The 27,603-nt window shown below is 37.7% G+C and overlaps 1 protein-coding gene across 2 annotated transcripts in view; it reads right to left on the bottom strand.

Annotated features, from left to right (window-relative positions):
• The window catches only part of ATG10 (autophagy related 10), a 192,833-nt gene that overhangs the window by 64,370 nt on the left and 100,860 nt on the right, over positions 1-27,603 (bottom strand). For both annotated transcript variants that reach the window (XM_005858107.2, XM_005858108.2), the window contains one exon: positions 1,507-1,645. In XM_005858107.2, coding sequence (XP_005858169.1) covers positions 1,507-1,645 — 139 coding nt within the window. The remainder of the gene's footprint in view (positions 1-1,506; positions 1,646-27,603) is intronic.

Here is a 27,603-nt window from a genome sequence, read left to right as displayed (position 1 = left end):
GTCATGTTTCAACACCTCCAATTCCCTAATGCTGACAAGCTAAACAACTTGTTTTGTCTCTGGGAGCTCTTCTCTGGTGATTAACTGCTTATGGTGAATACTAATTATATGAAAGTACAGTATTGAAGAAGTAGTGTCCTATTTCCTCTACCTACAGCCTCGACATATCTTTGAATCTGGAAGCTCCTAGGTAAGAGCCACTGCAAACCAAAACCAAGAAAGACATGTTCCTCCCCCTGGTAAACAAATGGATCTCCTCCTACTTTTTAGTAGAGCACAGCTCACTAACAAGAAACCTCCTCTAACCTCTGGGCTCCAAACCAAATCGAATTACAAAAAGAAGTGAGTGTTTTAAAGTCCTGTCATAATCATATGGATAAATCCGCAGCAAGAGTTTGTGAAGTAGTGAACTCTCGCTGTCCTCAATTCCCCATGTCCCATGCTGAAGATTTACCCCAAATTGTCAGTTCTTAGGAACTGCACCTCAGATTAAAGTCTTCTCACCAGGGAGCCTATGAGAATTTGTTCTTGTGTTTTAAATCCTAAGTGCTTTGTTAAACCGCCAACACCGCAAAATTGGAGACCATTAAACAATATAAGGCAGCAAGTGATTAAATCTACCAAATACACATTCAAAGCAGCTTAAGCTACTTTTTAATTAAAAATAAAATATCACTGGCTAAATTCAGATGTCTTAGCTATCCAGAAAAAGTTAGAAGTCTGTTCAAAATGCAAAAGGCTGATGATGAGCCCAGATAGAGAAGGAGAAATAGAGTAGGGGGTGGACTGGGGAGGTGACTCCTTTTGTCCCTGAGCCCAGGGCTGGCAGGGCCTGGAAACGCTGACCCGGTTTAGCTGGAGGACATGAAGGGGAAAGTCACGGCTGCGCTGCAGAGTGGGGACTCTGTGGTTGCTGATCAAATAAGCTTTATTAGCAAAGGCCTCAGAGGAGACAGAGTGTTCCACCTTCTTGGCAAGGGGAATGAGTTGAGTAACAGCATTGCAGGAAGTGAAGGCACTGGAGATGTATAGATGGCCAAAGGAAATATCAGTGCTGTATTTAAGTATAGCTTAAATTCATTGATAAATAGTTCTTGAAGCAATTATTAGCATTTGGGGGGAAAGGCATGGGGGCTTCGTGTTAATGGGATCGCTTAGGATTGAAAGAAATTTTTACTGTAAAGTAAGAAATAAATAAACATTGTAGCTTTAAGTTGTTCCTACTTGTTTAAAGTAAAGCAAAAAGGGCCAGGGGGCTTAGTCAACGTTGGGCAGGAGGCCAAGAATCTGAAGATCAGACTTATGGCTGGGATGATATCATTCACTCTGAAGTCCTGATACTCTTTCTAAAACATGAGAAAATTTACTGGTAAAACCTTACCTCACCCACAGTTTTCTTATTTTTAACTCTATTTTTTTTCCTCTCAAGAATAATTTTCCAAGTCTGCTTTCTGCCTTAATATGTAAATGTTATGAATTTACATTTAGCTTCCAACATGGTCTTACCTAAAAAGCTTGCCCTAAAGTAAAGCACAGGCACTTGGTAGCTACAGGAATACAAGACGTGATACTCATATTTAATCACTTCGGTGGCTGCTGTGGCCTCAGTCACTTCAGAATCATCCAGGGGTAACTCTAAAGCCTCCTGAAAAAAAGCAAAAGCAAAAACACAATGTTTGTCAATAAAAAAGGAGTCCATTAACCTGGAGAAAGATGCAGTTTTCTTCTTGCAGAAATAACAGTTAAATAAATATAGAACCATGAGGTAAGAAAAAGGGAGTTTCCCACATTAATGTTTATCATTTGAGTCCTGGGTAAATAGTAAAACCAGAAAACATTAGCATTAAGTAATTCCAGATTGCTTTTGAGAGACAAAGCAGCTCTGGGCATAGAAACAGGAAGGGGGAAAAAAAAGCAAAAAGATCTATTACAACAGCAACTCTGAAAAATCTTTACTGTTCAATTTTAGCAACAAGATGATGGCTATACAAGCAACCTTCTTCCCTACCTGTGAAAGCTAAAAACATCCTAACAATTGAACAAGAGGCTGTGAAATGTCCCTAAAGATTCTATTGTACTTGCCAAAGGATGATTCATTGTGTGCTGAACAATTCCCAGTTCCATTTTGAATAAGAAAGTTATTTTGCAAGAGTTTGATTTTGTTAGGTACATTTCAAAACCTGTGCTGAATTTGTTTTATTATTGTGCTGTCTTTGGTATATTTCTACAATAAATCTTGATTTATAATAATAGAGGAGAAGGCAAATATTAATGCCAACTTAAAATGGGGTTTTGTGAGCAAAGATGGCTAGAGCCAGTTCATGTCTCACCCCATCATTCTTTACTGGTTGAATTTTTAATGATGTGTGAAGGTTTCTTAAGAATGTATCTAAACGTTTAGAAGCAATTAAATGGACATGTTGAGTCAGAATCTGATTCCACCCACATTCATTATTTACTTGGATTGAAGAATTTCCTTTGAAATTAATTTAGTAGAAGGAAAGAAGCAGGTTGGTTTGGCTCTTTGTACCTCTCATTACAACAGTAACTGCGACAATGAACAATCAGAAAGAGCTACAGGAAGGAATTCAAGCTTTATCAATATGAAATAAGGATCCCTGCGGAGATAAGTAAAGCCACACACTACTCTCCAGATCTGTATCTGCTTTACTAATTCCCCACTCACCAGCAGTTCATTGGGGGAGATAAATCACAACTGGAGGGAGATAGTTACAAAATAGTTTTTCACTAAACTCCCATAGACCCTATCAGTTAAACACAATGAATTAAATAGCCAGAGAGAAATCACTGAGATAAATATCCAAATACAGAAAATTAATACAGCAGCAAGAAAGAGGTTTTTCTGTTTGTTTATTTAAATCTGCATTAGGCAAAGGTATCTATACCTTCTTTTAAAGCAATTCTTTTAACCAAATTCTTTCTTTTTGGTCAATGATTGGGTTGTTTAGCATTTATCATTTTTTTCCTTTCTCAACATTATAAAACATTACACCTTTGTGATACAGAATAATTGCAAGTACTGCATAAATACATAAAATGAAAAATAAAATTTCTCTCAACCTAGCACTTCTATACTTCAGATTTGTAACCATTCTTAGCAGGTCATTTGTGTATTTTTCCACTTAAACAAATTTCTTGGTGTATGAATAAATGCACACACATACACACATCACCCATCCAGCCACCTACCACCAGTTAAATCATGCTGTGTATACATATGTTCTTGATTTGATTTTGCACTCATGGACATCCTGCCATGTGCGCCACATCAGTGCTATAGATTTTGCTTCTTCTTTTAATGGTTTTATTTTATTGCACTGTGTGACTATGTCATAGTTTTGTTTTTAACATTTCCACATTGCTAGATATTTTAGGTTGATTATAACTTCCTGCTACTCAATTAATGCTGCGATGAATTTCTTAGCCCATATATCCTCTATCGCACCTCTGTTTTCTATGGTGCAGATTCCTGAAGGAGGCATTACTGTCCAAAGGGTGTGTATACTTTAAATTTTGATAGTGCCAATCTGTCCTCAGCAAAACGAATTCCCAGCAGAAATGTATGAGAATGTTCTTTCCCATAGCCCATAAATACTGTGTTATTTGTGTTTTAAATTTTTGTCTATTCGATGAGTTTTTAAATGTCATTGTTTTAATTTCTAGTTTGTTGATTACTAGTGAATGTGAACATCTATTCATCTGTTTATTGGTAATTTGTATCCTTTTGTGATTTTCATGTTCTTATCCTTTGTTTATTTTTCTGATATTTAATTTTTATTTTTCTTATTAAATTATATAAATTCTTTGTATATCAAAAATGATAATTTATTATTGGATATCTATCTACCTAACAGTATATACCCATCTCCATAGAAAAACAGAGGTGTGCAAGATTATATGACATATATATATGTGTGTGTATGTATATAAAATATTTTCACTCAGTTTTTTTTAAAACTTTGTTTCTTGTACATTTTATCATAAAGATTTATTTTACTTTTATGTAGTTACTCTGTACCTGTCTTCATTAAAAGGCCTCTGGCTACTTCCCACCTCATCCTTAAAATTTATAAAAATATTAAACTCCTTTATTCTACACACATACTCACACACATGCACATGTTTTTAAATTTACATTTAGATCATTAATCCATCTAAATTTTGTTTTTGTTATGGTGTCAGGTAGAAATTTTTCCCAGATGATTTCTAATAGTCCATCTTTCCCATTGATTTTTAATGCATCTTTACCAAAAATTAGATTTGTGTGTGTGTGTATGTGTGTGTGTGTGTGTGTGTGTTTATTCCTTATACTTTTCTATTGAGCTATTTCTCTTCTTAGACGATCATTGTCCAATTCTTAAGTAAATACTGGAGTCCTTAATTGCTGCAGAAAACTACAAAAATAGACTGCTTGAGATTCAGTCCTGCCAGGGAGGATAAAATTCCTGGAAAGAACGTTCTTTGTCCAAACTCAAATTAAGTACTCAGGCATGTGCTGGGGTTGACACCAGGTACTTGGAACTGGTGTTCAATTAGACATAGATCTAAATTCTCTGGAAGAGTTAGGAGGCCCAAGGGAGAAGTGACAGAAGAAACTTCTTGAGGAACCTGTTAGCTCTCACTCCAGTCACCGTTCTCACCGGCAGCTGCGTGCTTTTCTGAGATTTGAAGGCTGGAGTGTTACTCCTCTATTGGGAGTGTTGTCAGTTCCCTGCTCTAGGAAACCATCTATGTGCAAAGACATTTTTGCATACTTAACTCATATTAAATGAATTTGAATCCTTGGCCTGCGGGCTCTTTCCATCATTTGTGTTCACCTTTAAGATACTCATGCAAATATTATCCCTTGAAGTCATTTAGAAATTACAGACTTCTACATATTTTCTGTTTCCCTTTCCAAAAGTGCCAGATAGATTTAGAACTTCAAGACTAATATTCTTGCATTATTCATCTTTGTATTTCCAGTGACTCTAACACAGAGCTGAGAACTGTAGTAAGCAATATTATCTATATCAGTAGCAGATCTGTTTCCTCCCACCTAAGTATACTATAACAAACTTCATAGATAATTTACCAGCAACTTCACCTCCATCCCAAGCCTGAAAAAACAAAAACAGCAAATGAAGGAGTAAAAATGCAAAAGATCACCAAAGATGATATACAAATGACAAATAAGCATAAGAAAAAGATGTTCAACATCATGAGCCATCAGGGAAATGAAAATTAAAACTACAATGAGATAGCACTCCATATTTATCAGAATGACTAAAATAAATAATGATACCTTCAAATGTTGGTGAAGTTGCAGAGAAACTAGATCATTTACACATTCCTGCTTGGAATATAAAACCATATGCCAGTTTCTTATAAAACTAAACATGTACTTATCACAGAACCCACCAATTATACCCTTGGGTATTTGTCCCAGAAAAATGGAAAAACCTGTATACAGCAGTTTTATTCAGAACAGCCAAAAACTGAAACAGGTTAGCTGTTCTCCAACAGGTTGTGGTTAAATCAGGTAACTGTGGTATATCATTCCACACTACTCAACAATGAAAAGAGCAAACCTGACATACACAACCACCTGTGAAGTCTCCCAGGAATTATGCAAGCGATAAAAACCAATCCAAAACAATGAAATACCTAGCGATAAATTTAACCAAGGAGGTAAAAGACCTGTACTCAAAAAACTGTAAGACAATAAAGAAAAAAACTGAAGAAGATACAAATAAACAGAAGGCTATACCATCCTCAAAGATAAAAAGAAATAGCATCATTGAAATGTCCATACTACCCAAAGCAATCTACGAATTCAATGCAACCATTATCAAAATACCAATACCAATTAGGACAAAATAATCCTAAAATTTATATGGAATTACAAAGACCACAAAGAGCTACAGCAATCTTGAGAAAGAAGAACAGACGTGGAAGTATCATGCTACCTGATATCAAACTATACTACAAGGCCATGGTAATCAAAACATCATGGTACTGGCATAAAAACATACACATAGATCAATGGAACAGAATAGAGAACCCAAAAATAAATCCATGCCTATATGATCAACTAATGACAAAGTAGGAAAAAATATACAAAAAATATAGTCTCTTCAATAAATGATATTGGGAAAACTGAACAGATGCATGAAAAAATGAAATGACAACTTTTTCATACAACATACAAAAATAAACTCAAATGGATTAAAGACTTAAATATAAAACTTGAAATCATAAAACTCCTAGAAGAAAACATAAGCAATAAATCTTTGACATTTCTCTTAGAAATAATTTTGTTGGATATGTCTCCCCAGGCAAAGGAAACAAAAGAAAAAATAAACAGATGGGACTACATCAAACTAAAAAGGTTTTGAACAACAAAAGAAACTATCAACAAAATGAAAAGATGACTGTCTGAATGGAAAAATATATTTGCCAATGATACATCAGATAAGGGGTTAATATACAAAATATATAAAAACTCATACAACACCCAAAAGACAAACAATCCAATTAAAAAATAGGCAGAGGATCTCAACAGACATTTCTCCAAAGAGGAAATACATATGACATATGGAAAGATGCTCAACATCACTAATCATCAGAGAAATACACATTAAAAGAACAATGAGATATCTCCTCACACCTGTCAGAATGGCTATCATCAATAAAGGAACAAATAAGTGTTGGCAAGGATGTGGAGAATAGGGAACCCTCATGCAAGGTAGGTGGGATTATAAATTGGTGCAGCCACTATGGAAAACAGTGTGAAGGTGCCTCAAAAAAACTAAAAATAGCATACCATACAACCCAGCAATTCCATTTCTGGGTAATTATTCAAAGAAATCCAAAACATTAATTTGAAAAGATATATGTATCCATTGGCATTATTTATACTAACCAAGATATGGAATCGACCTAAGGGTCTATTGATAGACCAATGTGTAAAGCAGTGGTACAAACATACAATGGAATATTATTCAGTCACAAAAAGAATAAAATTTTGCCATTTGCAGAAACATTGATGGACCTAGAGGGTATTATGTTAAGTAAAGTAAGTCAGACAGGGAAAGACAAATACCATATGATTTCATTTACATGTAGAATCTAAAAAAACAAAGCAAACCAACAAATGAAACAAACTCATAGATACAAAGAACAAATTGGCCACCAAATTAAAGGGAGTTTGGGGGATTAGTGAAAAATGTGAAAGAAATTAAGAAGTACAAATTGCCAGTTATAAAATAATCATGGAGATGTGAAGTATAGCATAAGGAATATAATCAATAACATTGTAATAGGTATGTATGGTATCAGATAGGTACTACATTTAGCAGGGTGATCATTTCATAAGGCATATACATGTCCAATCACTGTGTTGCATAGCTGAAACTAATATAATATTATATGTCAATTGTAATTGAAAAATTAAACTAAATCCTCTTGAAACAAAACAAAACAAAAAGGTTACAGACTGTATGGTTCCATTTAGGTAAGATTTTTGAAATGATAAAATTTTAGAAATAAAAAACAAAGAAGATTTAATGTGGGGGGTTGTGGAGGGAAGTGTGGCTACAAAAGGGCAAAATGAGGAATCCTGTGGTGATAAAACAGTATTTTGACTGTGGTGGAGGATACGAAAACCTACACTTGTGATAAAATGATATAGAACCACACACACACACACACACACACACACACACACACACACACACACACACGAGTACGAGTAAAACTGAGGAAATCTGAATCAGATAAGTGGACTGTATGGATGCCAATATCCTGATTGTGATACTATAGTTTTGCAAGATGTTGCCACTGGGGGAAATTGGGTAAAGGGTACAGGGGATCTTTCAGATTATTTCTTATTATGGCATGTGAATCTATAGTTATCTCAAAATTTTCAATTAAAAATTAAAAGGAAAGAAATAGTGAAGCAATTTGAAATTTTGTCTTTTAAATAAAATTTCTAAGACCTCAAGTGCTAACAAAACAGATGGCAGAGGGATGAAATAGCATCTAAGGTCTGGGAATAGCTTTAAAGTAACACAGGAAAAGGCCAGAGGACAGAGATGTGCGAGAGGCTGATTGGCCATGGGGTGATGATGGTTGAGGCTCCTTGCTGAGTCCATGGGTGCTTTACCATTATTATACCATTGTGTACTTTTGTGAATATTTTAAATTCTCCAAAATAAGATAAATTAAGATAAAAGTTTCTGATACCGTGTTACAGTATACTCTAGTGAATAATTCCATCTAGCCAACACACTCACCTTGCAGATATACACAAGGCCCAGAAAGGTTGGTGGTGTCCCCAATGTCACCAAGTAGGTGGAGGCACAGGTAGGGCTATAACCCATGTCTACTGACACTGAAACCATTTCTCTTTGAACAATATTATGCCACCCCTTAACCATTACAATAGTTAATTTGAACTTATGTTCTGGACAATATAATGTTAATATTTTTGGTCAGTTTGATAATATGTTATTATTTTTATTCTTTTATTATATTTTTTAAGGATTTGGGTATTTTTACATTAAGAGTTATTAGAAAAAAAGTCACGTGTACATTTATTTTCCTCAAAGTGCTGCTATTTCATTAAATGAGAAGATACCTGTGTTTAGGAAATTACACTCATTCAAGGAGCTAAAAGATTAAGTGGTTCACATTAATTATAGAAACCTTGATTTTATTTAATTCAATTAACAATAAGTTGACAGTGATCTCTCATTTAGAAAATCTGATATGAATTAAGCTTTGCAACTAAATCCCATTAAACGGGGATCATGCTGGAGACACTTTATAGATATTTTATTGAAAAAAACACCAAATGGTATATTGGGCTTAAGAAATGAGATCCCTATCTCTATTTAGCCTGCAAGGAAAAGTAATTGAAGGAAGAAAAACTTTTCTTCTATCACTAAAAATCTCTATTACTATTACTGAGAAAACATAAGTAAGGAGCTTTATTCATAATACCCCTTGAGGAAAAGAGAGTCAATTTGTTTATCTTCTACCAGTCAGATCTTCAATTCAAATCTCACATTAACAGATGAGGATCACAGCCTAGAAGCCCGAGTGGCACAGGGCAGTGCTGGTTCTGAGTGGACACAAGCCATCTAATCACAATGGAAAAATGGGTTAAGAAACAAACTTCTTGTGATTTCCCTGAGCCAACAGCCTTTCCATATATTCAGAAGTGATAAAAACCGTCAAAGCCTTTTGACAAACCACTGAAAAATGAATCCCTTAAGAAAAACTTTTAATTATTAAAACAGACATGGTGAATTAGAAAAATAATCTATGTGAGATTCCAGTAAGCAGGCCCTTTTTTGTTTCATGTGCTCATCATTTCACACCAAAGTGGTCTTTTCACTATCGTTACTCCTAGAATGACTCTTTTTTCATGATCTCTGTGGCTTAAGTATGTGACTGTCACAAGAGCGTATTCTTTTAGCAACTGTGAATGTAGTATCTAGAACACAAGAGAGGGTTCAACACAGGCAGCCATGTGTCTGACAGCATCTGGAGCGACCATGAAATAAGGGGTGGTCAACAGGACGATCCCAAGAATAGCATCTCAGCGAGGCTCCCCTTTCCCGGTAATATTATCACTCCTCCTCCTGATTTTTTTTTAAAGGAGAAAAAGAGGCACTATTCTTTGCTCTCCCAGATCCGTCAGAGGGGAGTGAGCTAGCATCAGCATGGCCAATGTGGGTTCCCACTGAGAGAAAGAATCTGTCTCCTGTGGGATTAAATCCTTTTCTGCAGCCTGGCAAGCGCAAGGGCAAGGCAGGAAGGAGGGGATGCAGAAACCAGCCAAAGCATCTGGCAGATTTCTGGTGTTTGCATCTGGCTCCATTGTACTTCTTAGGCCCTGCTTCCTTCAGGACAGTACAACAGGTTGAGTTCAGAGCTGGGCAGCCAGCAAACAGGCTGAGTCCAAGGTGGACTGCAGAAGAGGCTGTGTCTTAGGTTCCATGGCAGAGAGACAGTTCCCCACAGCAGGGAATAGTAATAACTCTTAATAGCACCCATCATATGCCAATGACAATTAGTTCATAAAGCAGAACAAGAGATAAAAAGGCATTATGTTCTGGGGAAAAATCAGAAGGGCTCAGAAGGATTTTTAAAGGAAAAGTTAGGTTCTTCTTACCTACTTCTTAAGATTCCTGGGCAGCTAAAGCAGTATTAGCAGAATAAGGATTTGAACATCAGAATTCATTATGGAAATCATGACTAAGTAAATATACCTGGTATTCTGAGCTTCAGAATCAATCAAATGTATTTCTATTCAGAGCTACCCTTAGCATGCTACATAAGAAAGACCAGCATCAGTTACAAGGGTGTACAGTTTTTCTAAGCACATTCGTGTACATTATGTCATTCGCTCCCCTGCTCTAGGTCACCCAGCAAGTAAGAAACAGCCAGGACATAAACCTAAGTCCTCAGGCTCCTTCACTGTGCCAAGACATTCAGATTTTGGGGGGTAGAGAATGTTAAACATATGTCCTCTCGGGCTCCATCCTCACACTTCTGCTTTTGAACTCAGTAGTTCTGGGATGGGACTTAAGGACCCACCTTATTTACATCATTCCAGGTGATGCTAATGCAGGTGTCAGCAGACCACTCCAGGAAGCTTTGCCTCACAAATATGTAAAGGGTCTATTTTAGGATTCTTCAGTTAAGATAACACAGTCTATGAGATGACAGCATCAGGAAAGCCCAGTCACCAAGACTCAAAATTATGCCACAACCAGTTTGCCCTCACTGACTGCTCATCTCCATCTCCAGGAGTAGCGCTGTCTCAGTTGGTCTCCTCTTGGTGGGAGCCTAGTGCGCCTCCACTAACCAAAGACATCAACTCAGCACCCCACCCCCGGGGACCCAGGCTTTTTTTGCTGGCCCTTTCCCTTCTCCTCCTGTCCAAAATAATATTTCATGTTCTCCTCTTCCTCTGAGTTGATTAATTCTCACTAAAGTATCAATGGCCATTAATGCCATAGTATGTTAATTTTTATCAATCATGGCATTCAGCAGCAGATATGTAGCAATAACCCTAATCAAAAGGAATCTTTAAAAGTGAAATCTGGGGTGCCAAAAGGGGTAAAATTTGCACGGTGCATGTAACTATCAATGTGTAAGAGTTACCTTATACGCCACTCTACATTTTAACTCCAGAGACAGAGCACTTCCTGGTGCTACTACAGGGTAACTCAGTCTCCACTGGGTTTTCCTTTGCAGAGAATTATGAAACAAGAGTCATCTTTTATACAATATCCTCTCAGAAGTATGAACCAATTCATTGGCATCAGATTTCTCTTCTCCGTATTAAACAAGCCTTGCTCTTCTGATTTTTCTTATGTGCCTAGTTCCAGAGGTTTGCAAATGTTTTCTGAAAGGACCCGATAGTAAATAGTTTAGGCTTCGTGGGCCATGAGGTCTCTTCATCGGAGCATGAGTGCAGCCGTTGGCAACATGTAAACAAACGGTGGTGGATGTACTCCCGGGAACCTCATTTATAAAAACAAGCTGTGGCCCCTCGACCCGAGTGTGCCCACCCCTCCAAGTCCACCTTCAGGCCTTCTTTAATGTCATTTTATTGTATTTTTATAAGTAGTAAGCAGAACCTGGGTCTCCATTTGGTGAACTTTCCCCTTTTCTGTTTTTTTCTATCTTCGGATGTCACGTTCGATTTCCTGAAGGGATGATAAATTCTGAGCCTTAATAGAATGATGATAATTGAATCCAATAGGCTGAAGTTTGGCTGCAGTCATTTTCTAAAGTAAGAGATAGCACTCCCCTAATTTAAACAAGTGAGATTTCTAAATGTCTTGATGAATAAACTGCAAATTCCTTTAGCATATGAATAAACTTCTTTGCTCAAATCCACAAATGAGTAAATTTCACTGCCAAAGAGTAAAAATGATAAGGTCTTGATAAATAGGCTGAAAGGCAAGCACCGTAGTAATCCAGAGGCTGTGGATCCTACAGCACAAGGAAACATCACATGTAAGAATGAGCAGAGAACTGTCTTAAAGGAGCAAGTAAGCCATCAGCTCCTTCCCTCAAAGCTTTCTCTGAGGTGTGTGGCTGTGAATGGGGCTTTATTAGTTTGCCCGCAACCAAGGTACATGCCCTTGACCGGAATCGAACCTGGGACCCTTCAGTCCACAGGCTGACGCTCTACCCACTGAGCCAAGCCGGCTAGGGCTGTTTTGTTTTTTAACCAGGAGAATCCTCTAGAAACTTCCAGAAGAACCTACCACATGCCAGGCAGGCACTGCACCTATGCCGGGACAAAGACTTGGTGCTGCCTTTAAATAATACTGTTTCAGCAGCAATGAGAACATGCTGAAAATTCTCATCTTTCTACCAGGTATAAGGATACAAATCCAAATCTCAGCTAAAAATATCCGGATATTAGAGAAGCACAGTACAGTCAAAGGTGGCAAAGGGCATGGAATTTGGGGTTCAGTCCCTGGCTTTGCCACTCACTGGATGGGCAGATCACTTAATTCTTCTGAGCCTCCGTTTCCTTACTTGTTATATGATGGTAATTTCCTCCCATGCTTTCCTTGTTTAAAGTTTATTAAACAAGATAAAGTGTAAAACTGTCCCATAATAGGTATGTTGATTAACTTATTCATTAATTCATTAAATGTTACAGGGTATCTTCTATGTTCTAGGCCAGGGGTTGGTAAACATTTTCTTAAAGGGCCAGGCAGGCCCTAGACCAGTGATGGCAAACCTATGACACGCGTGTCAGAGGTGACACGTGAACTCATTTTTTTGGTTGATTTTTCTTTGTTAAATGGCATTTAAATATATAAAATAAATATCAAAAATATAAATCTTTGTTTTACTATGGTTGCAAATATCAAAAAATTTCCATATGTGACACGGCACCAGAGTTAAGTTAGGGTTTTTCAAAATGCTGACACGCCGAGCTCAAAAGGTTCGCCATCACTGCCCTAGACAGTTGCTCAGTGGTTAGAGCATTGGCCCATGGACTGGAGGGTCCTGGGCTTGATTCCAGTCAAGGTCATGTCCGTTGGTTGCAGGCTTGATCGCTGGTTGGGGCGTGTATGGGAGGCAACCAATGGATGTATCTCTCTCACATCAATGTTTTTCTCTCTCTCTGTCTCTCCCCCTCCCTTCCACACTTTAAAAAAAAAAAGATCAATGGAAAAAATATCCTCCGGTGGGTGAGGATTAACAAACAAAAAAAAAGGGGGCCAGACAGTAAATATTTTAAGCTTTGTGCACCGTTATGTGTCTGTCAAAACCACTTAACTTTGCCATTGTAGCATGAAAGCAGCCTAGACAATATGTAAATTAATGAGTGTGGCTTTGTTCCAATAAGATGTTATTTATGGACACTAAAATTTAAATTTCATATCATGTTAATGTCATGAAACATTATTCTTTTGATTCTTTTTCAACCATATAAAAGTTTAAAAACCATGCTTAGCTTGTATACAAAAATAGGCAGCAAGCCATAGTCCCACCCTTGTTCCAGACACTGTCTTAGGCTCTGGAAACAGAGGGGAGAGCAACAGACATTGTGCCCTAAAGGAGGGAGATATGTTAAATCACCATACAAATAACAATAAAATTATCACAATAAGCCCTACCAGAAAAAATGCACATAGTCCCCAGGGTATATATAATTTTGCCACATCTATAAATTTGGTGTGTGAGAGTTTAAACTTTTTTGTTTCAGCTCTTTCACATGTTAACGAGTTGTATATAGCACCGACCCTTTTGATGTCCTACTCACGTTCCCCAAGGTTTATTTTTAGCTTAACGATCATACCATCCACCCAGATAGATTTTCCGGAACTCCAAGTTCACCAGACTGCATTATCACCTAGAACTTGTCACACCTGTCACCTGTAACCACCCAAACTTCCTCTTAACAAACTCTTCTTGCAGCCTACTAAAAAGTCCCCTTGTATGCTTAATTCTGTTCACAAGTCCTCCTGCCCTCAGTGATAGTTTCTTCTTGAGAATGCCCCTCAAATTTTTTTCTCAGCTTTGCTCATTTTCACATGTACGTACATGTGTGCCATGTGTGTGGACAGAGCACACACACATTCACTCACTCATGATTACGGAGTGTCTACTACTCATGGTGCTGCCACTGCAGAGATGCTGGTGAGCAAAAGAGACACAATCTTTGCTCTCACAGAGCTTATAACTAGAGGGAGGGTGGGGAAAACAAATCATTGCATAAACAATTATTTGATTATAGTGTTGCACATGCTGTGAGAATGTAAGAATGCATCTTGAGGCTTTATCTGGTTTGGGGCCAGGGAGATACTTCTGCTCTACATTATACACACACTCCTTAGCTTGTGAGTGCCCGGAGGACAGGCTTACACCTCTCTTATTCACTCAGGTCTCCCAAGCATCCCAAACAGATTCTGGCATACAGTAAGCATTCAATCAGTATTTGTTAAATGAAATAAATAAATGGAATGAGTATAAACTGTCTGTTCCTATTTCCATTCTATAAACCAGAGGTTGGACGGACCTGCAAGCCCTCTGGGTGATGCATCGTCCACTTTAAAGACTATGCTGGCGACCCAGACCATTGTTAAACAACATTATGAAGAAGGCAAAACTGATCTTTGGCATCCCCTACATCTAGCTTTTCATGACCTTGTTTTCCTATTTCACACAAAGCTCCCTAATTCCACCTTCCAATCTGATCTTCAGAGGAAAGGGATCTGATACACCTACCAACAGTAATGTTACAGGCTGGGCGTGTTAACCTGGCCAAGAATCTTTGCCATTGAAGGGAAGCTTTCTTGAACAGGGAAATCTCAGTGACCATGCACTTCCTGTAACAGAGACCATGACACAGCAAAGGCTTAGGGGGAGAGCGGGAGTGGGGAACAGCAGCAGTAATTTCTCTGGGACCCTCAGACCTTCAGAACATACCTGTGGGTGACCACCTGCTGTGTGAACTGAGGAGAAGGCCTGCCTTGCCAAGGCTGGTGCCAAGGGCATGTGGCCATCACTAGAGCCACATAATCTATCTCTGAGGTGACAGAAATTGCTCCTGGAAGGAACTACGTTTGACTTCCAATTACTGGATCCCCATTTCTCCCTGTTACTAAGCCTGGGTTTTCAACCACTTTTTCTATTTGTAATGCTAATGATAAGTCAACATTTAACAGAAGTTTCCAAAGGAAATGAAAGAAGCTTATGCTGGTAATACTGCATTAATGTATTTTCCTGATTACTTATAATGGTAAAGAATTATTTGCATAGAAGAAAAATGCTAATTTTATTAAAGCGCTATTAGATAAGGCTCTTAGACCAACTTGCAGCATCCTAAAAAATTATACAGAGTGACTGGATTTGTCCATTCTAACCTCTTTGGAACCATTTGCCCGCAGTTACCACACTTGAAGGAAAAACCAAATCCAGCACTGACTTGTTTCCTAAATGAATTGGGGAGTTGTTGTTAAGAAGCATCTGCTGTTTCATGGCATTCATGTAAAAGCATTCTTGTGCCGCTATAACGGACTACCCAGCAGATGTTTTAGAGCACTATACCACAGCAATACGTGTACCATAAAAAAGAAAAGGCACTACAACATAATTAATGATTTCAGTTCCTCTATAAATGAATTTCACTTTTTTTTTAAGAATGGATTTAAAGTTGTGTCAAGAGCTTCAACTTTTAACTCAAGCAATTCACTTGCAAGAAAGTGAACACAAAAATCATTTCCAGCAATAAATAACAAAGGGTCACACTCGGCCCTACACCCAACAGGATGAAATCTGAGGGTGTGAGAAAGGCTTCTCCAGATAGAGTCACCCTGCCACCTCCCCATAGATCAGCCAGAGAATTAGCCACTGTAGGTCAGCTTCTTTGTGGCCTAAAGCCAGGAGAATAAGCATTTTCTCTGAGACTGGGGGCAAATACTGAAAATACCAAGATTTTTAAAATCTCAGCCAAGATGTTCACACTGACAGTAGGCTCACAGTATGGGAGGTGGGAACAGGAAACAGCAACAGCGCCAGGAAAGCCAGTAATGTGTATCAACATGAACAGTGGCAGCTATAAATTGGTAGCATGTTCCTCTTATTCTAAAACCCCTTAACTCTAAGAAATTTAAAAACATGAAAAATGGTGGTTAACAACCCCATGAAAGTCTGCAATAATACTATCCTTTAAACTGAGATCCAGGCTCTATTTGGGGTCCACGTCTTAGGGTGGGTTATGCCCAGAGAAGACCTTGGGAGGAGGATTTGAATGCAAGTAATCTATGTGGTAAGGGATTTCAGGAGCACCCATAGGAAGTGTGGAAGTCAGGTAGGGTGGGAAAGAAAGCAGTGCATGGTACATTAGTGAACAGATCACCATGGTGGGCAACCAGGGCTGTTGCCCACTGAGAACATCCGGGACACTGTGCAGACACACTCACAGTGGTCCCACCTGAGCGATGAGGAAGATGAAATGCGTATTCACCAACTCCCACCTGTAACTGGTTGAGGACTGCTTCCTTCGATGCTGACTACTGGAATTGCAGGGCTACCTCATGCTGAAGGTAAAGTCATAGGCGCACACATTAGACACTAGAGCACAAAGGAACAGGAAGTGTCATGGGGACATGGGCGGGACTAGAAATCACTGCTGCTGATCTGGGCAAAGCCTAAGGATGGTGCCCAATCCCTTAGTCACAATTCTCAAATCCAGGAATCTCTGAAATTTTTTGAAAATATATTTTCTCATATGTTTGGCACCAAAACTCATTAAGTTGCAATTTGTACATGAGACTTTTTGGTCTTTATTTATTCTATGTTTTATCAATATTGTTTCACTAAAAATATATTAATATCTTCGAGCATGGGATGCTGCCCAGACACCACTAGGAATGTAACATAATATAGAATTTGCTTTTATAAAATTACACTAGAGGCCTGGTGCACGAAATTCGTGCACAGAGGGGGGGTTTTCTCAAACCGGCCTGCACCCTCTCCAATCTGGAACTCCTTGAGGGATGTCCAACTGCTGGTTTAAACCAGCAGTCAGACATCTCTCTCGCAATCCGGGACCACTGGCTCCTAACCGCTCACCTGCCTGCCTGCCTGATAGCTACTAACCCCTCTGCCTGCCGTCCTGATCACCCCTACCTTGCCCCCCTGCCAACCTGATCCACCCTAACTTGCCCCCCTGCCAGCCTGATCGTCCCTAACTGCCTCTGCCTCAGCCACCATTCTGGCCTCCCTCTGTGGGAGGCGACCTGGCAGATCAGGGGAAGGCACCGCCACCATTACCCCGCTGCTGCTGCCACTGCAGGACTGAGCCTCAGCCCTTCCCAGCCACCCATGGCTGCCTGAGCCTCGGCCCTCGCAGCCACTGCGGCTTTGTCTGGAAGGATGTCCGGAAGACGTCCACTCTAATTAGCATATTACTCTTTTATTAGTATAGATTACTTATCTAAAATCCCCCAAATTCTGAATTCCAAAACAAGGTGTGGCTCAAGGGTTTTGAGAATATAGTTTTTTTGGTGACTTCTACTTCTGTTAGATTTGTCTTGAGCATAAACAAAATAATGTAGATAGAAGCATATTGACCCCCCTAAAAAAAAAAGCACTGAATAAATTCCTAAGCAATGACCATATTAAGAAATCTGGGAATAAAAGGGAAGAAGATGAAGGGGGGACAAGGAATAAGACAGAGGAATAGGAAGGAGAATAAAGAAAAAGAATAAAGAGAAGGCATACTATAAGAAAAACTAAAGGCATCAATAAAAAGTGAGAGCTAGATTAAGACTGAACAAAATAACAACACAAACAGATTTTATACTGCTATTCTCCAATTATATTATTGCCTGACTTCTACTTCTGTTAGATTTGTCTTGAGCATAAACAAAATAATGTAGACAGAAGCATATTGACCTCCCTAAAAAAAAAAAAGCACTGAATAAATTCCTAAGCAATGATCATATTAAGAAATCTGGGAATAAGAGGAAAGAAGATGAAGGGGGGACAAGGAATAAGACAGAGGAATAGGAAGGAGAATAAAGAAAAAGAATAAAGAGAAGGCATACTACAAGAAAAACTAAAGGCATCAATAACAAGTGAGAGCTAGATTAAGACTAAACAAAATAACAACACAAACAGATTTTATACTGCTATTCTCCAATTATATTATTGCCAAAATCTAGTCCCCAAAACTTTGATATAAAAAGATAAAGAGAAGACAGAGACTATGTACATGGATGAAACATATAAGAACTGCTTGAGGAATATGATAATAGACAATAATCAATACTCAAATGGGGATCACAACACACAACACACAACCAGTAGGAATAGATCATCCATGCTCTATAATCACCATCACACTCATTAGCTATATCTTACTTCTGAATCTTTGCCTAACCGATCCCTGGGCAAGAATAGTCTCCCTTCACCATTAGAACATGAGACTTCCTCCTTATTCAATTTTGGCCTAAAGTTCCTCTGTCCTAGAACATCTTTACCAGTTAACCATAACAGTCTAATGTTGGATCAAATATCCTTAACAATAAAATTTTGCAATTATTATATTTGTATGTTCAAGTCTCTGTGAACTGCACTTATTATGGAATAGCGGTTCCTAGTAAAGCTTTTGAGCTATATGAGTATTTTTATTCACCAGGATTCTTAGTGTCCTCTCTTTACCATGGTCCATCATGTTGAATAGTCTTAAAATTCCCATTTAAAACATCAGAACTCTACACCTTCAAAAACTTCATCAGGAAAATCAAAACACAACTCAAATGTAAAGACCTTAAACTATGAATATCAATAAAGGTCTTGGTGATCTCATTAAATTAACATATGCATAATTTCCATATCAGCCTCCTAATTATTGAGATCCACAATCTCAAACATTTATGCATTCAGTAAACATTAATTAAGCGTCTCATATACATAAGATAGTGTACTGGGTAGATTTTTTAAAACATAAGAAATAAACCCCATGATTGGTCATGCAAGAATTGTGCAATTAGGTGAGGGAGCCAAGTCATATAAGTCATATCCACAAGTGACTATAGCCCACAGCAAAATGTGATAATGGCTGTATGAGAAGTATACAATGTTCATGGATTATAGATAAAGACCTTAATCCTAACTGCATCCTGAAAAGATGCAGAAAGGCTATTTTAAAATAATCATTTAGCCTAAATAAAGAATTATTCCAACTGTTAGAAATGAGGCACAGGCTATTTCAGGCATAAATGATGGAGGGATGTAAGGTATAAGATACTGAAGCTCATGGCCAATTTAGCAAGTCACCATTTGTCTGCAACATAATCTACTATTATATATATATAAAAGCCTAAGCAACCAAACAACTGAATGACCGGTCGACTGGTTGCTATGTTGTGCACTGACCACCAGGGGGCAGATGCTCAATGCAAGAACTGCATCCTGGTGGTCAGAATGCTCCTACAGCCAACCTCCTGCAGCCAGCCAATCTCCCGCAGCCAGCCAACCTCCCACAGTCCCTCCCCCCAGCTGGCCAGCCCCCCAATTGGCCCCAATCTCTGGCCAGGCTGAGGGACCCCACCCATGCACAAATTCTTATATAGTGTTATATAAGAGATTTGAGATGTCATAGAATTGTTAGTCTGACATCAGATTGAAGAGGACTGAAGTATAGAACTTAAACTATATTTGATGGGTGCTGGGAATCATAAGAAAGGAGCTGTCAGGCAGCCTAACATATTAGAGAGCAGACTTTGGAGTCACTCTGCCTGGGTGTGGAACTTGATTTCACCATTTATTAGCTGAGTGACATCAGAAGCTAATCTAGCTCTCTAAGGTTCAGTTTCATCATTTGTTCAAGAGATGGTCATGAAGCTATTGGTAGGACTAAATGAAATAATCCATGTAAAACATTTAGGACATTGCTTACTATGTAAAAACATAATGTTAGAGCATTTATTACAATTATTACTATTATTATTATTAGTCAAGTGGTAGAGCAGTATGATTAGAGCTTTGCTTCAATAATCTGGAAATGAACTGAAGGATGAGTAGGAAATTAGAAAAGACATGGTGAGATAAATTAGAAACCTATTTAAATAGAATGATCATCAAGGAAGGTCAAAAGAAAAATTTTTTTTAAATGGTGGGGAACAGTATTGGAAAAGAAGGAGAAAATGAGAGACATGTTCCTAGAGGGTATTTATTTGTCTAAGCTGTTGAATATAAGGGGCCATAAGCAAGCCTCCATTTCTCAGACAACAGCAAGGTTTTGAGCCTAGATAACTGAGAAGACCATGGTGTCATTAACAGTAAAAGGAACGTTAGTAGCAGGTACTATTTTGGAGATTCTGATTTAAGACATCTGGATCCCATAAACACTGAATTTGTAGGGAAAAAGTCTAAAGAGAGAAGGGGGCTATAGAAATGGCTTTAAAATAGTTGCCACTATTTGAGCATTAATTACATGTTATATGTATTCTATAAACTATGCAACCTTATGAGTTAAGGCATTATTATTTTACCCAAACAGGGTCCTAAAGATCTTGGCTACAAAACTTGCCTAAGATCACAATTAGTAAAAGATGGAGCTAGAATTCTACCCATGTGTATAACTTTAAAGCTTTGACATATTTTGGATATGAGTCATCAACATAAAAAAACTAACTGGAACAACTATAGTAGATGAAATTTCTAATAAGAAAAAAAAAAGATAAAGCCAAGAAAAATTCTTGAGGGACATTTCAGAGCATGGAGAAGTGCAGCTAGCAATGAAAACGTCACAGACAAAGAAAAAAAATAAAAATATGAAAATGAAGTCACAGAAGGAAAAGCTTCTAGGAGATCATGGTCAGCAGCCTTGGATGTTACAGAAAAGTGAGGATAGTCTGAAAAGGCAATGTGAACTGATGGACCAGTTATCACTGGTGTATTTTAGGAGAGAAGTTTCAAAAGCATACACAGAAAATGCTAAGGTGGTGGGCACGAAGGTAGAACCAGTGCAACAGAGGATATGAAAATCAACATGAGGCTATCCCATGGGTAACTGGGATCTTCCATGCTATTTTTAATGGTGTGTGTGTGTGTGTGTGTGTGTGTGTGTGTGTGTGTGTAATTGCACCCCTTACTTAGAATTTTGGATTGTAAAAAAATATATAAAAATTATTCTTAAGACAGAAGAGACTAAGAGACTATTCTAAACAAAGGAAGGAAATTCTTGATTTTTATATAAATTTTATATATTCATTATTATGTTCCTTTTTTGTGTAAAGTTAGCTACATTTGTCAGTCTCTGGGCATTTGGTTCCATTTATCCCATTTTTTTTCATCTGTTCAGTCTTTTCTGGGCATACTGTGACTAATCCTTTTAAATAACAATTTAGCATGATCTCTTCATTTTTATGCCCCCTTCCAAATTAGAATTATGACTGACACTAAGAGAAGGTATTGGGCAGAAAGCATTTTTTTTTTTTGCAAAGCCCACAGGTATTTTAAGTAAAGGATACATCCAAGTTGAACCCTCAAAAGCCATTTGCTTAATTAGCTTAATTAGTAATCATTGTGTTCAAATCAAGTGTATCAGTTTAAGAAACCCTTCAAGGCTCTAGATTTTGTATATAATTTCAAGGAATCCATTATTTTAAAACATCAGGTAATTTCTAAGTCTTGTCAACAATCTATCTTTCAATCCAAATTTATTGAGAGCACAGTAAAATATTGATGGGGTCTATTTATAATGAAATAGTCTGGTTGTATGTAAAGAAACATAGTCTAGTGCTAAAATGATTTGCTTTTCCAAAGAAAATCAGAAGAATAAAAGCAAGATTATGAACTTCAATGTGATTTGAAAAAAACTCATAGTAACTCAAAAAGACACAAATTAAAGAATTGCAGCTTCCTCATTCTACCAAACACACTGGTATATGAACAAATTTTATACCAATACTCTTATGCATTAATAATAATTTATAATGGTTAGAAATTCATTTGTCTTTTAATTGCTTTAAAAGTGTTATTACAATTGAAAAGTAAATTTATTCAAGTGAAAAAATCAATAGACTATGAAAATTTGAAAAGAAAATTAGTTTAGGACATATACTTCATCAAAAGTAGACACTTCTTTCCAAATTTTGGTCTTTTCCTCCTGCAGTCTATAGTCAGGTAACAAACATATGGCTTTATTAAATGAACAATATTAGCATTGAAGAAATTTTATTTGGATTTCATAGATATATGGTAGTAGAAAATCTCCAGTTTTGAGAACGTAATTTGAACATCAAATAAAGAGTTCAGACATAAATTGTGAGGCAAACAAAAGATAGAATACTCCAGGAACTTCAGGCCATCTTAGGAGTCTTCCAGGGATTCAAATTTCACAAATACCACATCCCAAGACATAAACCTCCTTGAAACTCTCTCTTTATTTCTCTTGATGACAACACTATGCCATGATTTTTTCCCTAAGATTCTGGACAACTTTCTCAGTTGCCACAGTTAACTAACTCTTCTTTCTCTACTTAACCCTTAAAGACTTGTACTCCCCATAATTCTGTCTTGGGCCATTATCATGCCTCACATTATTTACCCTTTCTATTAATCTCAAATATCCCATGGCTTTAGATTTCACTTACATCCCAAATCTGAATCTTCTATCAAGATAACTCCTTCAAAGTTTAGATAGATTCATATTTCCAACTGGATGTTCCATGGCATCTCATTTCAATGTGTCTAAAATATAATCCATTATCTTTTCACTGCATCTGCTCACCCTAATGTATTTCATGTCTTAGTTAAAGGTATTAAAACTCATTAGTGTCAAGTAGCCAGTAAAAATTTATTGAATGAGTGAAACTAATCAGTTGGTCAACAATTGTTAATTGAGGATATTGGTATAGCCAAACACTGTGCCAGGTGCTAGGGAATATAGCTCTATGCAAGAAATATGAAGTCCCTGCCCTCATGGAGTTCAGTCCAGTAGAGGAGACAGCCATTAAATAAATAGTTATAAGTGTGACTAATTTTTCACATTAATTACAAGTGTAATGACAAAGGAAAAAAAATAACCCATCTAATTACTGAAACCAGAAAACTCAAAAATATTTTCAATATTTTTTCTTCCCATTCCATTTCCAATTAGTTTCCAAATCTTATTAGTTCCATTTCTGAAATTTTTCTGATTTATTTCTTCTTCTCCATCATTACTGTCTTGTTCAATTCAGGGTTTCATTATCTTTTTTCTTTAACTGGTCTCTCTGACTGCAATCCCTCTTTTTTATGGTCTAGTCATGACACTATTATATTTCTACAGGATAGATGTGATGGTGTCACAATCCTCCTAAAAACCACTTATGGGTCCCATTGGCATGAAGAATAAAGCCTCAAATCCATGATATTCATGCTTCTCACAGCCCAGCCATCACTTGCCTTTCTAAATTTATTATATTCCTACCAATTCCTTGAACCCTGGTCTCTAACTATATCACACATGCATTCTCTCAGACCTTCCTTTTATAACACTCAATCTCAGAAAAATAAAATTGGCTGGAAGACACTGGAGTCCTGGTTGAAGTAGCATACCGGAGGCCTGGTTAGATCATGTGACTGAAGCTCCTATTGCTTAAAGCTGCAATAGGTCAAGAAGAAGAGCAGTTACTAGAAGCAGTATATTTGGAGAGTGCCAGTTCAAACTAAGAGTAAATAGCTCAAAGTCAGGTCAATCATCTAAAGTGGATGAGATGTCAATCAGGATCCAAAGAATAAAACCAGACAGCAGATAGGACAGAGATCAAAAGTTGCAGAAATATATCTATATCTACTAGGTGTACCGGTTAATAATGCGGATTTTTTCAATAGATGGAGTTACACATATGTTGATATATAATATATATATATTATATGCAATTTGATATGTATGCTATTTTGTTGTATTGACAACAAGCTTCAAAACTTCATATGTCAAATTTTCTGAAGGTATTAACCTCATAGATATTTTTATGCTTAAAAATGTCCAATTTCGTGCCAAAAAAGAGCATTTGCGGGAAGTTTTAATTCATTATTTTATCTTGAAGAAAAAGTTATCATATACTTCGAGAAGCTTATAGTAAACATGCTCCATCTCAAGATACTTGTGAACGCTGGTTCAAACGCTTTAAAAGTGATGATTTCTATGTGAAAGACAAAGAACGTCCAGGTCAACTGAAAAAGTTTGAAGACCAACAATTACAAGCATTATTGGATGAAGATGCATGTCAAACTCAAAAACAACTTGCAGAAAGATTAAACATTGCTCAGCAAACAATTTCCGATCATTGACAAGCAATGGGAAAGATTTTAAAAGAGGGAATATGGGTGCCACATCAACTGAACGAAAAACAAATGGAAAACCGAAAAGTCATCAGTAAAATGTTGCTTCAACGGCACAAAAGAAAGCCCTTTTTGCATCAAATTGTGACTGGCGATGAAAAGTGGGTTTATGTTGAGAATCCCAAATGCACAGAATCATGGGTTGATCCAGGTCAACCATCAACATCGACTGCAAGGCCAAATGGCTTCGGAAAGAAGACAATGCTCTGTGTTTGGTGGGATCGGGAAGGTGTGGTGTATTATGAGCTTCTTTTTTTGCCAGAAGACACGGCAAAGTAATTTTGCTTCATGATAACGCACCATCACACATTTCAAAACCAGTTAAAGACACGTTAAAAGATCTTGCCTGGGAAGTATTAACCCACCCGCCGTATTCACCAGACCTTGCTCCTTCAGATTACTACTTGTTCCGATCGATGGCACATGCACTTTCTGAGCAGCACTTCAAAATGTACTGTTTACTCAGCTAGAAGATGAGCAGCATGAGAGTAGGGGTATGATTTAGTCATCTTTTTATCCTCAATAGTAACACACAGCAAGTTTATTAAATTAATGAATAAAAATAAGGAAATTACAAGTGAATGAACAAATAAGTATAGTAGTCCTTAATGGCACCTAATAAAAACAAATATCTGCTATTAGAAATTGACTTTGAGACCTTGTGGCTTTTGATTATAGAATAGTTTGGGTGCAGGAGAGGGAACTTAATACTTTTTCCTAGCTTTAACTAAAACATTAAGAAGTGGGACTTAAGAAGAAATATTCAAGTACTCTACGAAGGATGCAAATAAATAAAATTAGAAAATTACCACAATGCCAACATTACGCTGTTTTAAAATGTTTTATTTTACTGTACTTTTAAATAGTTATGTCCTAGTGAGGTAAGGGTATAACAGACATTCCACTCACTAGTTTATTTTTCAGCATTACTGGCTTATTTGTTGAAGTCAACCCCCTCCTATTCCTGGCATTAAATGCAAAACATGAATACTTGCAATATACATGTAAAATGTACACTATGCGGCTGTTCATTTACTAGCATTGATGGGAGAAATCCTTGCTTAGTAACAGCCCTGAGACTAGAATCATAAGTGCAAATACAACTCATAATTTGTGTTTTATAAAGTAAAATTTCTTTTATAAATAAATAAAATTCTTCTTCTATTTTAACCAAAATAATCAATTTAACCAAATATTGGCATTACTTGAATAATAATTATATACTCATCTCAAAATCTTCTTGAGAGCATACTTAACTGAAATTTTGTAATGCTAATGACACATACTAATTCAATACCAACTACCAGTACTCTTTGGAAATGCAGTATGAATTTGATAACACAGAAATAAATGGGTTGAACCAAATGATCTCAATAGCCCATCTAGATAAAAATTCTCTATTATTACAATTATTTTATACTAGAGGCCTGGAGGGGTGCCTTGGGGTGGCCTGTGGGGATAGGGCCCCAGTTTGCACCCTCAGGCTTGCAACCCCCCAGTGCTGCCTGGCACCCCACTGTGGCCTAGCATGGCCCCCTCACCTGCTCCACCATCCCGCCTGCAGGGCGATCTATCCAGCCTGCCCCTGACCTGGTCTCTCAGGGCCTGGGAGCTTGGTGGCGGCCCCGCCCCCTTCCTTCGCCACTGGTCACTGGTCGTGGTCTGTGGGATGATTAGTGGGGCAATCGGTCCCTGCTCGCACCCTCCTTGGCCTGGCTCTGCAGCTCACCTACTCTACCATCCCACCATGGTCCCATCGGGCTGGCAGCACCTCCCCTGCCGCCTGCTGCCAGCACCGCTTTGCTGACACCCACCCTGTTCTGTGCCTCCCCCTGGTGGTCAGCGCACGTCATAGAGAGCGGTTGAACTCCCAGTCTCCCAGTCAAACTCCCGGTTGAACAACAGCCCAAGGGGACAATTTGCATATTAAGCTTTTATTATATAGGATTAAATAGAGACTATCAGCTATAGTGGTACATGCATTTCACAGTGAGGAATGTCAATCTGGCTATATGCTAAGGCAGCTAACCTGTCCTTGAAATATGCAAGTGCCTTCCAATAAAAATTAGCGGTCAGCACCCTTACTTTCTACAAAAACTATACGCTCAGCCTTTCTACTTGGTCTCATCTCGTATGCATTCTAGATCACTTAGAAATTTGACCTGGTTTCTTCCTCTCCTCTCAACTCTGCTATTGCTCCTCTGGTTCCCCTCCCAAGCTACTGCTTGTCTTCAGCCCTAAAGTCTGGATCCTGTAACATCCTAACCTCATCCAACTTGCCATGAAAGGCTACCCTCTGCTGACCTGTGGAGCCAGCGACCAAATTTGACATTATCCACACTAGAGGATGTGTCAAGGGGCACGGGGCAGGTGGAATGGAGAACCATGTATCTAAAATATGATATAGTGTGATGTCATAGAAAAAATTAATAAAACAGTACTAAATGGCAGATTTAAATCCGTTGCCATTTAATGGCTGAGTAAATGAACTTGGGCTAAAGGCTGAACCATCTGATGTACAAGGAACTCTCCCAATTTAAAACTGTTTATTATGAAAAATTTTCATCAAATACAAAAGTATAAAACAAGTATAATGAACACCATATGCCCTTCAGCAGCTCCAGAACTGTGAACATTGGGTAATGTTATCTCATCCACTCCTCTGCCAATATTTTTTTCCCTAAAGCAAATCCTAGGTATCTAGCATATTATTTCATTTGAAAACCTCACTATAGCATTTTAATAATACAAACCCATTGTTATTATCATACCTAATAACACTAATTCCATAAAATCACCTGATGCCCAATCCATGTTCAAGTTTTCCAGATTGTCTCAAAATTGTCTTTTAAAATTTTCATAGTTCCATTTCTTCTAAATGGGATCCAACTAAGAGCTACACATTCTATAACATTTTTTATCAGATAATAAGGGAGAAATCGTCTACTGGGTATTAACCTGACCTCTTATTCTCAAGTTTGGCATGAAATTGAAGACTGTATTCCACTCATCACAAACCTCTAGACCTAAGGTTTTCAAAATAAGAGCCACTAACCTTATGTGGTTACTTAAACTGAAATTTAAATTAATTAAAACTAAGTAATATTAAAAATTCAGTTTCTCAGTCATAGTAGCCACTGTGAACTGTGATTTCAAGTGTTCAGTAGGCATATGTGGCTAGCGATTACCATAGTAGACAGCACCTGAGGCAAA

This window comes from Myotis brandtii, unplaced genomic scaffold (genome assembly GCF_000412655.1).
Source record: "Myotis brandtii unplaced genomic scaffold, ASM41265v1 scaffold115, whole genome shotgun sequence".
In the NCBI taxonomy this organism is placed as follows: Eukaryota; Metazoa; Chordata; class Mammalia; order Chiroptera; family Vespertilionidae; genus Myotis; species Myotis brandtii.
The sequence above is the reverse complement of the archived record's forward strand: the minus strand, read 5'-3'. Positions and strand labels throughout refer to the sequence as shown.